Source organism: Stigmatopora argus, chromosome 16 (assembly GCF_051989625.1).
Source record: "Stigmatopora argus isolate UIUO_Sarg chromosome 16, RoL_Sarg_1.0, whole genome shotgun sequence".
NCBI classification, from domain to species: Eukaryota; Metazoa; Chordata; class Actinopteri; order Syngnathiformes; family Syngnathidae; genus Stigmatopora; species Stigmatopora argus.
In genome coordinates this window covers 10,397,569-10,414,026 of record NC_135402.1, presented here as the reverse complement: position 1 = coordinate 10,414,026, position 16,458 = coordinate 10,397,569, and the positions used below count along the sequence as shown (strand labels likewise).

At 39.7% G+C, this 16,458-nt stretch overlaps 2 protein-coding genes across 4 annotated transcripts; both read right to left on the bottom strand.

Annotated features, from left to right (window-relative positions):
* Positions 1-390: 390 nt before the first annotated feature.
* nup54 (nucleoporin 54) lies at positions 391-11,421 on the bottom strand. Of its 3 annotated transcripts, none has more exons than XM_077623448.1 (15): positions 11,302-11,421; positions 8,906-9,013; positions 8,174-8,257; positions 7,881-8,051; positions 7,232-7,318; positions 6,445-6,603; positions 5,221-5,444; positions 4,754-4,941; positions 4,054-4,250; positions 3,928-3,982; positions 3,753-3,846; positions 2,745-2,852; positions 2,545-2,664; positions 893-1,003; positions 391-800 (listed from the first exon to the last, which is right to left on the bottom strand). In XM_077623448.1, the coding sequence occupies exons 1-15, from the start codon at positions 11,345-11,347 to the stop codon at positions 672-674; spliced, it is 1,881 nt and encodes a 626-aa protein (XP_077479574.1). In that variant the 5' UTR covers positions 11,348-11,421; the 3' UTR covers positions 391-671. The 3 variants fall into 3 exon arrangements, with proteins under 3 accessions (XP_077479574.1, XP_077479575.1, XP_077479576.1); XM_077623449.1 differs by having other exon boundaries at positions 8,016-8,051; XM_077623450.1 differs by lacking the exon at positions 7,881-8,051.
* A 593-nt stretch (positions 11,422-12,014) lies between these two features.
* Positions 12,015-14,174, bottom strand: nxnl2 (nucleoredoxin like 2). The gene is made up of 2 exons (XM_077622800.1): positions 13,738-14,174; positions 12,015-13,181 (listed from the first exon to the last, which is right to left on the bottom strand). Exons 1-2 carry the CDS (start codon positions 14,037-14,039, stop codon positions 13,013-13,015), a joined length of 471 nt encoding a protein of 156 aa, XP_077478926.1. The 5' UTR covers positions 14,040-14,174; the 3' UTR covers positions 12,015-13,012.
* Positions 14,175-16,458: the final 2,284 nt, after the last annotated feature.

Genomic DNA, 16,458 nt, shown 5'->3' with positions numbered 1-16,458 from the left:
CAATGAAACTCTAATGCACCTTTAAACTCAAAGAGGGATGCTATAGTTCATTCATTCTCTGTACCGCTTTCTCCTCGTTAGGGTCATTGGGGGTGCTGGAGCCTATCCCAGCTGACTTCGGGCCAGAGGCAGGGGGCACCCTGAATTGGTGGCCAGCCAATCGCAGGGCACCAGGAGATAAACACCCATTTATTCTCACACTCATACCTAGGGGCAATTTAGAGTGTCCAATCAGCCTACCATGCATGTCTTAGGAATGTAGGATGTTTTTGTTTTAATATGACGCAGTATTGGAGTTATTTTTTATTATTATTCCTGCAGGAGTTCATAAATGAGAAATAATTCATGCTCTAATGTACAGCGTAAATGATCCCACAGCAGCACCAGGTATTCGTTCGGTGAAAATGACAATTTAATAACCTTTAAGCGACATATAAAAGCAATGCAAAGATGTATATACAGTGGTGTTCAAAAGTCTGGTATCCGTAATTTAATTTGACATGGAGGTTGAGTATTTAACCTTATATTGTCAATCCAAAAAGGTGATTCAGTCATTGTGCCTGAATACAAAAATATTAAGACACGGCGTCCTGATTGAAGTGGAGGTGTAAAAACCATGTCGTGGAGTCGGTACGGTTGGTGAGAACGGACAAGGCGTTGTACCGGTGACCTCAACTCAGGATGGCGGCTCGCCCATGGCCGCCATCGCTCAGTCCGTGCTCGATGAGTTTCATGTCTTCCAAGTCGTCTTTAATGACGCTGATCAGGTGACTTAAACCGTCCTGCTGCTGCTTGAGGTGCTGAAACAACACGACAGGCATATTTTTAAGCCTTCGGTCCACTTTTTAAAAAGACAAATCTGAAAACGGGGGTCTCTGTCAGAAATATTTACTTGTCTAATTTCTCGGAGGAGGTCCGTGTCCACGTTGTAGCGCTCCTCCGCTCGCACTGCTCCAAAGTGATTCTGCATGCGGATTTGGGACATCAGCTCATTCAATCGGCCCTGGGAAGGAAACACATTCAAATAAGATTCGACTCCTTGATCAACAAATTGTGATTTTTTATTTGTAACCCGGGTCCCCAGTCAAATTGGATTGGAGGTCTTTCGCCGTCAATGGCAGGGAAATATGATCCCGCTCTATGGCAGTTTTAGAGTAAACTAAATATACATACAGCATAGTTTATAAAATTTCTAAATATTTATTAACACTATTGAACAAATCTTGCAGGAAAAAAGGAGAAATGTAGAGTGATAGCGAAAATAGTCAACAAATCACAATTAAAATAGCTCAATTTATCACATTGCATGACCAACTTTATTCGTTCTATAAGATTATTGATGTAGAATGCATTGTTTCAACAATTTTGGTGCTGCACAACTCAAAACGAGGGATTTGCGATTGTTTTTTTTGTTGGTTTGTTGAATAACCCTTTTGTATGATTATAATGCTGTGATAGCGCTGTTCAAAATGGGGAGAAACTGGTGCTATTTTTCCTCTTTAAATTTCCTCGATATCAGATTGGGACTCAGTTTAAAAAGATTTTCCAAATCAGGTCACTTGCAAGCAAAAATATGTGATTGGAATATCCTTAGAACAGTTATACACTAGACCTGGGCAATAAAACCATAACGATATATAAATCTTTTCTGTTGACAATAATAAAAACTTTCGATAAAAGTCGATAAATATAAACTGCAATTACACGACCCGAACACACCAAAGAACGGGAGCGCTGATGCAACATGAACGCTAGTTCCAGACCAATATTCAGCAGACAAAGAGGTGAGGAACAACTATTCAATTAGCAGTTAACTATAGAGGGCACACACATCACATTAAAGTAAAAGGACTTTATAACACAACCAACAAAGGGAGCGATTATGAGATGCAGGACAACCCACTAAAAGATCCAAATGAAGGCTTTCTGTCGTTACTTTATCTGTACTTATGAACGCACGTGAGGCAAACTAAGATTGACTGAAACTCGACAGTGCTCCAACCAAAGGGAGCGATTATGAGATGCAGGACAACCCACTAAAAGATCCAAGTGAAGGCTTTCTGTCATTACTGTATCTGTACTTATGAAAGCACGCGAGGCAAACTAAGATTGCCTGAAACTCGACAGTGCTCCACCTCATATCCTCTTCTAAACAAAGACCCGCAAGGGAATTTTTTTTAATGGGTCTTAAATACCTGTGCACAAACGGCAACCTTATTGAAAAATTTCTTAACCCATTTTAACCCACTGTTTTCATTTGAGAACAGCCTGTAATTCTTTTCTTACTTGATATCAAGCTGTCCATGTTATGGAAATTATATGAAAACGTACCCTAATGAGGATAAGGCGGTTCAGAAAATGAGATAAGATATGAAAACGTTCAAAAATCTAAAACAACTTTTTTTTCAAATGGCCACATGTAAATGTATTTCTTTTTGTTAGGGTGAAAATAGCCTGCTTGCCAATACTTAAAAAAAAATTAAGATGCGTGCTAAACTGCTATCATTACGATTTCAAACTGTTAAAGGAGAGCTGTCTACTCGCCTTAAACTGCGTGGGGGCATTGAGTTCCGACTGAATGGTGTCCAGCTGGACCCTGAGGTGCTCTTCATCCACCTGAATGGCATAACCACTCTTTCTTTGGATCTCCTGTTTGATCAATACCTGTGTGGAAAGAACACAAGAGCCTGGACAAGATCGGGCAAAAAGGACTTGTCGAACACAACGCCGCCTGTGGAAGCTACCTGCAGCACGCGGTGCGAAAGGTCCATCAGCTTCCTCTTGTATTGTGCGATCTTAGCCACTGTGGTGGCCTGGTTCTTTTGAAGCTCACTGATGTCAGTGGAGACAATCTGCAAAGGCAAGACAATAACACGCACAGCCATCAAATTTCTGGAATAGTACAGTAATACCTCGACATAGGAGTTCCCCGACATATGAGCAATTTGAGATAGAGTAAAATTTTGAGCAAATATTTATCTTGAGATAAGAGATACATTTTGATATACGAGCATACAGCGAACGCGAGAGGCTGCTCATAAGAATATCATGAGAACTGTCTGTCTAGTCGCAACTCCCTCGTGAAATGTCTCTCTGGTCGCAACTCCCCCGTGTAATATCTCTACGAGCACTGGGCGGAGCGTTGCATTTTTTCAGTGTTTTTTTCCCCGTTAGTCAGTGCGAATGGCGTATATACTACTTCTCGTTGGCAAGTGGTCGTGCGTTATCCTATTGTGAGGACAGTTGTGTGCATCTTTTTGGGAATATTTTGAAGGGAAGACAAAAGCAAACAACCCTCGATAGGTTGCATCTGAAAGTCAGGGTGGAGGCGGGGCAAATAGAGCCAACCCGGGAGAAGTAAGGTATCAAAATTAAAAGCAAAATTAGAATTAAGTTTAGTGCAAGGTTAGATTAAACTTATTTTTGAGTGTCTGCATCGTAATCCGAGTTCATTTAAATGTGTTTATGTTATGTTACGAGCGCGTTGCCGTGCAGAAAGTCTCTTACTTTATTACTAGATGGCGAATTAGAACAAATACAAATGTTTTTCCAATCCAATATCCTGTTTTTGGTGTTTTTTCAGAGGGTTGGAATGAATTAATTTGTTTTTAGTTCATCTCTATGGGAAACGTTCGTTTGAGTTACGAGTAAATCGACATACGAGCTCAGTCCGGGAACGCATTAAGCTCGTATCTCGAGGTACCACTGTAATAATCGGCTATTGAATAGCTTAAGATGTCAAAATTCCTTACGTCCACTCTGGTCTGATGCTGTTTGGTCATTTGCTCCTGGATCTGAAGTCGGCGAAGCAGCTCTTTAAAGCCCACCATGGGCACTGGGATCAGTCTAGGGGGTGGAAAAAAAACACTTTAAAGTCGGTCCTTGGTTATCGTAAATAAGCACCAAGTCATTTACAAAACAACATACTTCTCTGGGTCAGGGTTGTCCACCTTAGCTTGTTCCCAGATGATGGAGTCCACTCCTGGTGAGGACAAGCAGCATCGGTAAGTTATTGCGGAAGCCACTGGTGAAGTGGATCGGGGCCGTACTCGCCTGCCGGGGCATTCTGGAGAAGCTGTTTGAGCTGCGCCGGTGAGAGCTCAGTGCGTGTGACCGACATGGCCACGCCCAGTTGTGTCAGCTGCATCTTGACGCTGGCCTGCTCCAGGTACGGGAAGAGCGTGGAGGCGGGAATACGCTTGGACGTGCCGTTAGGGGAGCGTTCCACCACGTAAATGATAACCTCCGTCCTAAGGAGGTCACACCGTGAATTCAATATCTCTTCTTTAATGGCATTAGCTTACATCATCGGTGTTTAAACGTTTTTGCCTACGAGGGTCGCTTTAAGAAAAAGAGGCGAGGTCCACTATTAAAAAAGATCATGTTTTTAAATTTACTTTTTGTCGTATTATTTATTTGCCTATTATTGTATATTTGTAATGTATTCCATTTTGTTTTGATAGCCCAGATAGCCCAATTCAAACAAAATGGTGACATTCTATACATTTTCCTATGTTGATTTCAACATTTCAGGCTTTAACCCCTATCTCTACCTCCATCTAGTGGTGGAGGTGAGAAGTGAAAATGAGTGCAGGATGGATTGAAGCATATTGTACGGACCACATTCTATCATAGTTTTCTTATTTACAGCGGTTGGCAGACGGGCCATATTTGTGGAAATCGGGGTTCACGTACACATTGTATTGACAGGATTAGTGAGCAAAATGAGCAAATCTGTATATGCGAGACCTACTGGTCGTTGGGTAGGGATTTGACGCCGTCCACGTTGACACTAAACGTCTGGTTGCTTCCCAGAACCTTATGCAGTGATTCGACCAGCTGCTGCTGCTGCCCTCGTACATCTGCCTCCTTTCTGTTGAGGACTAAGACCACCAGGCCGTCCTCGTCCTTGCTGATTGGGACGCAGCTGTACCCTACAGCCTTGCCAGGAAAACACACAATGGCGTTCAAACTGCAGGCATATTTGATTGCAATGGGTTTCAACCTCATATCCGATTTTTCTGGCTTTTTTAAGCAAGTGTCCAAATTGGAATTGAGGCGGACAATGACAGTTCCGGCGACCGAGATTCGTGTATAACGCGCACCTGAACTTTGGTTTGTTTTTTTTGGTACACAATTTTGCGCGTTATACTCAAATAAATATGGTACTGCACAGTTATTTTTAAATTGAGCTAAAAATTTGGGACAATCTAGGATTACCTTGAACCTGCAGAATGGGTTCTCCTGGTTAAACTCCACAGGGGTGTTGTTGTTGTTGCTGAAGTAGCCTTTGCCCGTGCCCCAGTAGGCCTGCAGCTGGTTCCATTTGGCCAAAATGGAGTCACGCTCATCCCCAAGCAAGGTGGGTGCCGACAAAGCCGTCACCTGCTGATAGAGCTGATTGGGCTGGGCCTGCGGCTGGGTGGGCTGACCAAACAAGCCTCCTGTTGAGCAAAAATTCTGATTGGTTCTTTACTCATATGTCACTACACCGCCAGCTTTCCTATTGGTTCTTGAGCTTCCTTTCTTCTTTGTTGACCTATGCTTTTAAACAACTACAGTGGTACCTCGACATACGAGCAATTTGAGATACGAGTAAAATTTCGGGCAAATATTTATCTTGAGATACGAGACAAATTTTGATATACGAGCATACAGTAGATGCGAGAGGCTGCTCATAAGAACATCATGGGCACTGTCTCTCTCCCCGCAACTCCCTTGTGTAATGTCTCTACGAGCACTGGGCGGAGCGTTGCATTTTTTCAGTGTTTTTTTTCCACGTTAGTCAGTGCGAATGGCGTATACTATACTACTTCTCGTTGGCAAGTGGTCGTGCGTTACCCTATTGTGAGGACATTTGTGTGCATAATTTTCAGAATATTTTGAAGGGAATACAAAAGCAAACAACCCTTGATAGGTTGCATCTGAAAGCCAAGGTGGAGGCGGTGCAAATAGAGCCAACCCGGGAGAAGAAAGGTATCAACATTTAAAACAAAATTAGAAGTTTAGTGTAAGGTTAGATTAAATTTATTTTTGAGTGTTTCTACATCGTAATCCAAGTTCATTTAAATTTTGTTTATGTTATGTTACGAGCGCGTTGCCGTGCAAAGTCTCTCTCCCCCCTCTTCCCTCCCTCTCTCTCCCTTCCGCAAAATCTGTCTAATTTTAGTACACTATTAAACACATTTCACTACTATTAAACCACTAGTTATTTGTTACTCTGTTAATAGATGGCAAATCAGAACAAATAAAAATGTTTTTCCAATCCAATATCCTGTTTTTGGTGTTTTTTCAAAGGGTTGGAACAAATTAATTTGTTTTTAGTTCATTTCTATGGGAAACGTTCATTTGAGCTACGAGTAAATCGACATACGAGCTCAGCCCCGGAACGAATTAAACCCGTATCTCGAGGTACCACTGTATGTACACATTGGTGTCACTCACCCTGCTGCTGCTGAGTGGGTTGGAGGTTAAAGCCACCGAACCCACCCAGACTGGTTGTTCCTAGTCCCGTCCCGAATCCGGTGGTTCCGGGAGCTGCTGCGGTTCCGAGGCCGGTGGCGAAACCAAAGCCTTTGTTCGGAGTATTTCCAAATAGGCTTCCTGAAGAAAGAAATGGTGAACGTGGATGTGTCAATCGAGGATGAGCACCAAAATAAAAGCAAAATATTGCACATTTTTGGATGAGAGTCAAGCGGAAAAATAAATCCCCAATCTGTTTCAAATCAGTTGTTCAGTAGAAAATAAAGTTGCAAACAAATTTTGTTTTTATATTTCGGTTTTAACTAATAATAAAAAATAAAAAAACAATGTGATTAATTGAGCTCTCTTGATTGTTATTTTATGGACTTTTATACTGTCGAAACTAGTGTACTAGTTACTAGTATAGTGTAAATATATGGAGTTTTTGCAATATACTACTTTAGGATTTAGGATTATTTCATACCTTATAGCCCTTAACTTATTCACTTCATTGACAGTTATAAACATCAAGAAGGCTGGAATTGGGTAATCATGTTTTATTGTCATTAACGGCGACAGACGTCCAATCCAGTTTATTTACGATCGTTCAATCGCTGCCAACCTTCCCAGTCAAAATGAATTGGACATACATTGACAGCCAATTGGTTCATACTTGAAAAATGAAAAGAAAAATTTAAAGATAGATCAAAGATATGAACTCCATAACTTATCACTGTTGGATGTACAGTAGGTATAATCTGGGTATTACCTGTGGCATTTGAAGTGGGCGCAAAGCTAAACGTAGAACCCGGTGCAGCAGCACTGGTTGTGGTTGTCCCAAAATTACCAAAAGTGCCTGAGGGTAAAAAATAAAAATAAATGATAAGGGTTACAAGGTACACACGAGATATAAAAACATCTATTGAGAAAAAAAAACATGAATTTAGATGATCAATAATAAGGCCATTGTCACAGTGTTTGGTGTAAAGTAAATGAGTGTTGTGTTCTGAGGGTGAATCAGAGATATAATTCAGGATCAAACTCAAAGTTAACCACTTGCCAATTGCGAGCCGTCCACTTGTTGATTTGCCATTGGCAAATTCAAACGTAGTAGGTTGATTTCAATATTTGCTACCTAAACCACCCTGGAGATAAAATGGATGCAAAATGAACCGCAACGGGCATTCCACTCTTGATCACAAGGTAGTTTAAATTGCATATTCCTAATATAGAAGCCAAAACACATTATATAGACGTTCACGCAAATAACAAAATATTTAGGCAAGACTAATCCTGAATTATGTACATGAAACTCCCTCGTGCAATTGTGATGTCACACCAAATGAAGGAGCACAACAGCATACAGATGAATGTTTGCCTGCTTCACGTGGTTTAAATCAATCACAAGGTTTATCTACCTGTGCTAGCCAAGCTATTGCCAAAATTGAACACACTGGCAGCGGTGGTCGCCGTGCCAAAGCAGCCCGCATTAAACCCCACCGCCGTTGCCGCCGGGTTGGCGTTTAAGCCGAACCCCCCAAAACTAAACCCACCGGGCGCAGCGCTTGCGGCTCCCAGCCCCCCAAATCCTGCGGGCCAGCAGAGGCGGGCAGCAGTAGGGAAAGAATCATACAGTTGGGAGTTAAAATGACAAGTGTTAACTCAAAGAAAAGCGTCACAATAATGGACAGAAGCAGCAGTAGTGACATACCCGTACTGGTGGAGCCAAAAGAAAATCCCGTTGCTGGCGCGGCAGCGGTGGTGGTAGCCGTGCCAAAACTCGGGGCTGTGAGAGCTAAGACCAGAAGAGTAGTCAGAGTGCAAAACCTTTGATATACAGAACTGAAAACGCTGATTGTAGGCAAGAATACATATGGGTAAAAGCGTGACCGGACGTTTGGTCGCGGGACCTTTGGTCGCCGGACGTTTGGTCGCCGGACGTTTGGTCGCCGGACGTTTGGTCGCCCGGACGTTTGGTCGCCCGGACGTTTGGTCGCCCGGACCCAAACGTCCGGCGACCAAACGTCCGAGTACCAAACAAGGTAAAACAACACGGTCTACGCATCAATCAAAGACAACAATGGCCCTGAGCAGTTTCACTGAGCGGACATGTGAGTGTATAAGAGTGTGTATGTACATGAGTTGTCCCCTTAGGAAGGGACATCAGTCAGGGTCTTAACAAGTTCTCCAACAAAACACAATAAAAGTACGGGAAATTTGGAGCTTTTCTTTAGCCTAATAATTAATAGGGCATTAAGTATGACAAAATAATAATTTGCAGTTTGTATTTAGGGAATTTGAGCAACAATTTTAAATGGTAATTATCAATAACCTTCCGGGCAACCAAACGCCCGGCGACCAAACGTCCGGCGACCAAACGTCCGGCGACCAAACATCCCAGTACCGGATAAAAGAACACGTTAAGAGCAAAGAAGAGGCTTACTGCCAAATCCAGAGGCTGCTGTAGTGGTGGTCGCGGGGGTGCCAAAGCTAAAAGCGGACTGAGCAGTGGTCTTCGCGCCAAACGAACCAAATGAAAACCCAGTTGTGCCTGCACATGAGAGAGAGCATTTGCTGAAAAGACCTTGACCATTTTAAAACTAAATATAAAAACAGTAGTGTCAGTTAGCTCAGGGGGTCTCAAACCGATTCCGCAAAGGGCCGCAGTGGGTCCTGGTCTTTGTCAACCGATCCAGTGTCCACAGTTTAACCAATGAGGGGTCTTCTAAAATAAGTAACACCTGGCTGCAATCAATTGATTACTCTTGCAAAAGGCGTCCATTTGTTCGGTTTGAATGAAAACCTGCAGCCCCTGCGGCCCTTTGAGGACCGGTTTGAGACCATTGAGTTAGCTAGTCCACATGGACATGATTTCTGTATTTTCTCACATAAAAGCCGCACCGTTAAACGTATTGAATTTTACAATTTCTCACGTATAAGCCGGACCCTGAATCACAATTTTCACCTCCATATTTATGCTTTTAACAGGGAGTACAAACGTGTTACTTTGAAGGGAAAATCTCCACACGTGGTATTACTGAGATGCTGTATGAATCAAAAGCACATTATCAATATCATAAGGAAGTTAGTAATTCATCAAGTAATGGTTGTTTTCTTTCTGCAAAACAGAAAATAACCAATAAATAGTAAATGTTAATTTGCTGACATCTACTGGTGAAAAATAGTATAGCAACGCTGTAAGTCTTGAGCGCATATAAGCCATACCCTTGATTCACTCATCATTTTTTTAGTTACGCTTATATGCGAGAAAATACGGTATTTATCAGACTGAGGTCCGCTTTGGTAAAAATAAAGTAATGAGAATTATCCACTCAAAATCTTCTTGCTAATGACTGTACATTCGCAAATCGCCTTGCTCCCTGAGAAAACTGCAGTATTTTTGTAACTCATGCCAAAGCAATCAAATAATCACTTAAGTAGGACTCTACATACGCACACAGACTTCCATGCTAGTCATATTCTGGTAAAATAGCTCTGTTGGAAAATGTCCACTCTGTGAAACGCCCCCTGGTAAAAACCACATTTCTGATGGCCTCATTAGGTCAATATTTTTTTCAACCCATAAGGTAAAAAAGAAAAAAGTCTAAAATGTAATGTATACATTTTCAATTTAGTAGGAGGCACTTAACATGTATTCACATTCATTCACACATTTCTACACCAATGGTCTGATCCGGGAATCTTTTATACCAAGATAAGCGTAACAATTCATAATTTTAAATGTAATTCCTTGAGAGCCATAGAAAGAATTTAAAAGTAAAAAGAAATGCAATCATTTTTTTGTCATTTCAATACTTTTTAAGTATAAGTATCAAAATACTTCTAAAAACATTGTTATGGTGTCGCTAATCAATGAGAAGAATGAACAGAATATGACTAAAGTTGCACTACACGAGACTCCCATTGGTCGATGCAGCAGCACGAGAAGTTAGTGTTGTCGCCACGGATGTGCCAACGCGAGGCTGCCATTGGTTGAGGGGCACTAGAGTTCGTGTTGGCGCCAAATTGATGTGCCAACGCGAAGCTCCCATTGGTCAATGGAGCGCTTTCGAGTGAATGTCGCGACAACAGGAATGTGCCAACACGAGACTCCCATTGGTCGATGAAGCAGCACTAGAAGTTAGCGTTGTCGCCACTAATGTGCCAACGCGAGGCTGCCATTGGTTGATATAGCGGAGCTGGTGGTAGGTAACACAATGATGGGCCAACGCTAAACTCTTATTGGTGCGTTCGCGTTTCAGCTCTCTAATCAGCAGTTTCTACATTTTAGTTTACAGATTAGCGGAGAGGCATATGGGCCCATAAAAAGAGACGTGTGGCTCACGAGCCATAGGTTCCCAACCCCTGCTGTATATGGTGCTCATGTAATCATGGAATTTTGACCAAATAGCAACTTCATAAGGCGTTTTGTAAAATACCCCACGCTAAAAAGCTACTTTTTTAAAAACAGTTAGTTTACTCATTCATTAGGGAAGAATTACAAACCGACTTGGATCTTTACGTTGTAATTATGCGCCGGCAACGGCGTCATCACGGAGCGCCCAAATGCTCATAAGGCGGCTTTTTTCCTCCCAATTACATATAAACTATAAACAAGTATGCATGCACAGTGTCCCAAGATAGGAAAAAACTCCTGTTTATATGGATGTTTGAGTAAGAAATGAGTAACACTTCGACACGGTATGTTGATTCCAGCTCGTTTAACTCGATTCGCTGTTGTCTAAATAAAACCGCAACTTCAGATATAGGTTGCACGACATGGAGAGAAAAGACAGAATTGGGGATCAAGCAACCTTTGTTTTAAAAAAATGTACATACTCGCTGCCGGATTTGACGCCACACCGCTGCCAAAATTGAACGCCATGTTGTCTCGCTGTCAACCAATTCTTCTTCTCTTTCTTTTCGCTGCTATTCTCAGTCTCAAACAAATTGAGGACGTTTTACCGCCCCCTGTAGACTGGACCTGGAATGGCTCATATAAACTCATTCAAACTATAAAAAAAATGCGAAAGTCCCTTTTCAATGAAAAATGCGTTTACTTTCCCTAATAATGCACGTCACTCGGAGGTGATTTGCAGAAAATAAGTATAAAGAATGACGTCGTATTTTCGTCATAGCATATTGCCCAATGATATCATGTATACATAATTAGTTTTACACTTGCTTTAAGAATTTTAACATTACAGGTTTTATTATAGATTTTGAACAATATGCTTGTGCTTCATGGCATTAATATCAGCACACCATTAGATGCAGGAAGCCATTGTAAACATGCCCTCTTGAGGCAATATTGAATTTAAAATTAATCCATGGAGAATATGCCCTGTTCCGACTTGTCACACACACTTGTTTGTTGCTCAGAGAGACAACAGCAAAGTCAGCATGCACAAAACAAACACATCAGATGCAGCTAACTCTACAGCGAGCAAGTACGATGGACTCATCGCTCGCGTGTGTTAAAGATGCTGCAGGGAATCCATATTTTCAATATTAGATCTCATCACAAATGCCTTAAAGACACCAACAAACACTGAATTTGCAATATCATTTTATTAACATGTTGAAAGATAGTTTAAAAAAAAACAGACTAAATGCTGGACATTTAATTACAAAAAAAGGCATGCAAAAGATGTGCCTGAGGTTCCTCTCTATTGCATAGGCTTATACTATATAACATATTTTTTGGCCTTTTTATTCCAATACAGGCTTAAAGGATCAAATTTTCAGAGGTGTTTTCATGTATTAATATGAAGTATTGTAATTTCTAGATCCGTACCTGCGAAATTTTGGTTTGATGCATATTTCACATCTCCCATTAGTCTAATAAACTTTAATTCATTTTTGAAATATTACTGCCTACTTGTGGTTTTTATATATCAAATAAATTTGCTGAATGAAATGGCCAAATGATGGACAAATGAAAATAATAGAGACTGTCAGGTGTGCCCAAACTTTTTCATATTACTGTAATAGGATTATTTATACTATTATGCTATATTATACTATTGATAGTATTATACTATTTCAAAAAGCTAAATTTCTGGCGAAAGAAGGCCGGGAAGAGGAAAAGAGAAAATTATCCAACAATAAATACCAGATGGAACTGAATTATGTGCAGTTTGTATATAAAAAAATCTAGTAACATTCTGTTCTGCCCTTTGGGGAATAACATATACACATTAATTCCCTGCATATTACATAATAGGCAGCCTTTGTATTTTTCATGAAAACAAATGAAAAAAAAATTAATCAACATTTTGAAGCTCAGTTCATTTTATGATTGCAATATGCAGATTTTAAATACACCTAATTTAAGTGCATAAAAGCTTAATTCTTTCTCTCCTATTTTCAAGCTCAGGCACAGATATGCCAACTTAACTGGTTTGAAAAAAAATAATTTCATCTGACATCCAGCAACAATAATTGGAGAACATACAGTTATTAACCTGTGTCAACATTTTTGCCTTTAGTGGTAACATTTTTCACATTTGAAACATGTACCTTAGCTTAATGGGTGAGATACAGCAATCTAGCCTTTAAAGTTCTGGAAGATCTCAGCTGCGTCCAACCAGGACTGGAAGCAGGCCAGGCCCCGGTCTCTGATCTGCTTGCGACCTTTGTCTGTGATCACTTGACCGTTCTCCTTCACGATCACAAGCCGGGGCACGGCCGTGATGTTGTAGCGCTTCTTCAACTCGCTGAGCAAAAAAAGAAGAAGAGAGAAAGCCATATTATTACCTCAGCATCTTTTGAGATTGCATTTAAACTGGAAAAGCAAAGCTAAGCATTCAGTGATGCTGTCAAACGTGCCAAAAGTGAATAATTGCAAAACATTGTTTTGTTCATTTTCTGAATCGAGGGTCAAGAGGGGTGCTGGAGCCTATCCCAGCTTTACTATGGGCACCACAAGGGGGACACCCCGAATTGGTGCCCAGCCCATCGCAGGGCACAAGGATAAAAACAACTATTCATGTACCAGGTATGAGTGTGAGCATGAATAGTTGTTTGTATTGTCAAGTTGTGTCTTTTTTAGGGGCGATTCATAATTTTGAGAAAACGATCACTATTTGTTTCGAAGGTACATTATGAGTAAAGGAAAGTAGCATAAGAAGGATTACGAGGCTATCTTGGGTTCAGTGTAAGATTAGGCGAGAGAAGGTGACCCCGTGAGCGTTTTTTTAGGAAACATTTAAGCAGAATAAAAGCACAATTTGGCACAATTTGTGTTTGTCTTGCGCCTGTTTGGGTACTGACATCCTGTAGTCGTCCGTCCATGGCAGAGCCAGCCAGTCTCCATGCATGTCATGGAAGTATTCCACCATGTCTTCGGTGGACTTGTCCGACGACACAAAGACCACCTCGAACTGCGCAGGGGGCTCCCCCTCCTCGACCAACTCAGCGTAGAAGTCGCCCAACACCGGCGTGAAGTCGCGGCACGGGGGGCACCATCCCGCTGAGAAGTAGATGCCCACCACCTTGTTCTTCAGAGCCTCCTCGGGATCCACGAAGTTGCCGTCTTTGTTGAGCAGAATGCGGCCAGCGAATACTTCCACCATGGCTTTTGCTTTTCCTTTTTAGCCACTTGTCAACGTGGTTCGTTGTGAAAAAAACAGTTTCGCCGTCATGTTTATCTCTTCATTCAGCTAAACCTTCCTTAATCGCCTTTACACCAATGGGAGTTCGTCGATGGGCGGACGCCAGTGGAGCCACGTGTTTTGCACAAGGCGAGATGTCTGCAGGTGAACGCATAACTAACCGACGGCCATCTTGGCACAGAAGACTACTATTACGACGAGTGATTTACAACATTCGAATACTCCCAACGCGAACGTCACCACTTTTTCAATGTTCACTACTTATCTACGTTGACTACTACTTATTTATTTATTACTTTTTAACTTATATTTATCAATCATTGATTTATTTATTATTGTTATTTATTTATTATTATTATTTCTTCTTCTTCTTCTTCTTCTTCTTCTTCTTCTTATTATTATTATTATTATTATTATTATTATTATTATTATTATTATTATTAGTAGTAGTAGTAGTACTAGTAGTAGTAGTAGTAGTAGTACTAGTAGTAGTAGTTGTTGTTATAATTATAATTACAATTATAATTATAATGGAAGTCCAGAATGACTTATCTGAACAAACAGATAAATATTTAAAATACAAAATAATTAAAATAAGTAAATAACATAATTAGAATATTTATTTATTTTAATTATTTTGTATTTGAACAAACAGATAAATATTTAAAATACAAAATAATTAAAATAAATAAATATTATAATTATAATTATAATATTTATTTATTTTAATTATTTTGTATTTTAAATATTTATCTGTTTGTAAATCTCATTATATACTTATGCATATAAACAGATAAATATTTAAAATACAAAATAATTTAAATAAATATTATAATTACAATTATAATATTTATTTATTTTAATTATGTTGTATTTTAAATACAAAATAATTAAAATAAATAAATATTATAATTATAAATATTATAATTATAATATTTATTTATTGTAATTATTTTGTATTTTAAATATTTATCTGTTTGTACAGATAAGTCATTCTGGACTTCCGACGGAACAAGGCCAGCCTGCTGATCTCACTTGGACTACTTATTTTTTTATTATTTATTGATTGATTATTTATTTGTCTGTTTCTTTGTTGTTGTATTTGTGCACTTCATGGTGAAGCTTTAAATCTCATTATATACTTATGACAATAAAAAGCCTTCAATTCAATTCAATTGTTGTTATTTGTGCATTTCCCTACCTATCTATGTTGTGACTACTTATGTTGACTACTTATTTGTTGTTGTTATTTGTGCAGTTCGTGGTGAAGCTTTAAATCTCATTATACTTGTAGTATAATGACAATAAAAGCATTCAATTCAATTCAAAATACTATCAACTTCATTTAACTTCTCAAATATTACTGTGTTTGTCTGCTGTATGATATATTCATTCATTCATTTTCTGAACCGCTTTATCCTCACTAGCGTCGCGGGAGATGCTGGAGCCTATCCCAGCTGATTAGTGCACAAGGCGGGGGACACCTTGAATTGGTGGCCAGCCAATCGCAGGGCACGAGAAGACAGATGGACAACCATTCACGATCCCACACATACCTAGGGGCAAATTGGAGTGTCCAACTGGCCTACCATGCATGTTTTTGGAATGTGGGAAGAAACAAGAGTACCTGGACAAAACCCACATAAGCCCGGGAAGAACATGCAAAGCCCACACAGGTGGACCGACCTGGATTTGAACCCAGGAGCCCAGAACTATGAGGCAAACAACCAATGATTTATAAAAGAAAATCTTGAAAATTCTCAGGGTTGACTAAACTTTTTCTTATGGCAGTAATTTTGAATTTAGACTAAAGGATGTACTTTCCATGAACCCTCAGCACTGTCTAAAGATCTGAATAATGAATTTACTACAAATAAGAAAAGTGAAAATTAAAAACGGAAAATTAATTAAATGAAATGTCAGACCTTCAAAGGTAATCACGAAAACAACAGATCAGCTCTAACGTTCATCAACTCAGGAAAATTATCATTGTAATTAATCTTAGAATGTTTTAATGCTTTTTCAATGCCTGTTTGGTATGGAGCATAATAATACTGCCCAGGGGAGTTGTGCCATAGCATATTTTCTGTTATCTCTCATCTTTCTTTTTATTATAATCCGTTTTAAAATTAGAAACATATCCTAGCTTCCACAAATTGACATAGACTAGAAGAACTCACTTTTAAGTCTTTCACTTATTGCAGTTTAGAAGTGAACTACAGTATTTTACTTCTTAAATACCTGGCACATCAAGTATCTTTTCAGGATTTATACTTTACATGGGAATATTTTCCTTGTTAAAAAAACTATCATTTCATAAATCTCAAAATGGTAAAAACAGGTAAAGTGTCAGCATTCTTTCACAAATAACTATACAGCT

Excerpts from the sequence above, each read along its gene's own strand:
- nxnl2 (XM_077622800.1), bottom strand. The coding sequence starts at position 14,039 with ATGGTGGAAGTATTCGCTGGCCGCATTCTGCTCAACAAAGACGGCAAC. Across the intron at positions 13,182-13,737 it reads TGGACGGACGACTACAGGAT|CGAGTTGAAGAAGCGCTACA; the intron begins GTCAGTACCCAA and ends TTTTTTGCTCAG.
- nup54 (XM_077623448.1), bottom strand. The coding sequence starts at position 11,347 with ATGGCGTTCAATTTTGGCAGCGGTGTGGCGTCAAATCCGGCAGCGA. Across the intron at positions 1,004-2,544 it reads ATGCCCCCACGCAGTTTAAG|GGCCGATTGAATGAGCTGAT; the intron begins GCGAGTAGACAG and ends TTTCCTTCCCAG. Across the intron at positions 801-892 it reads TCCTCCGAGAAATTAGACAA|CACCTCAAGCAGCAGCAGGA; the intron begins GTAAATATTTCT and ends GTGTTGTTTCAG.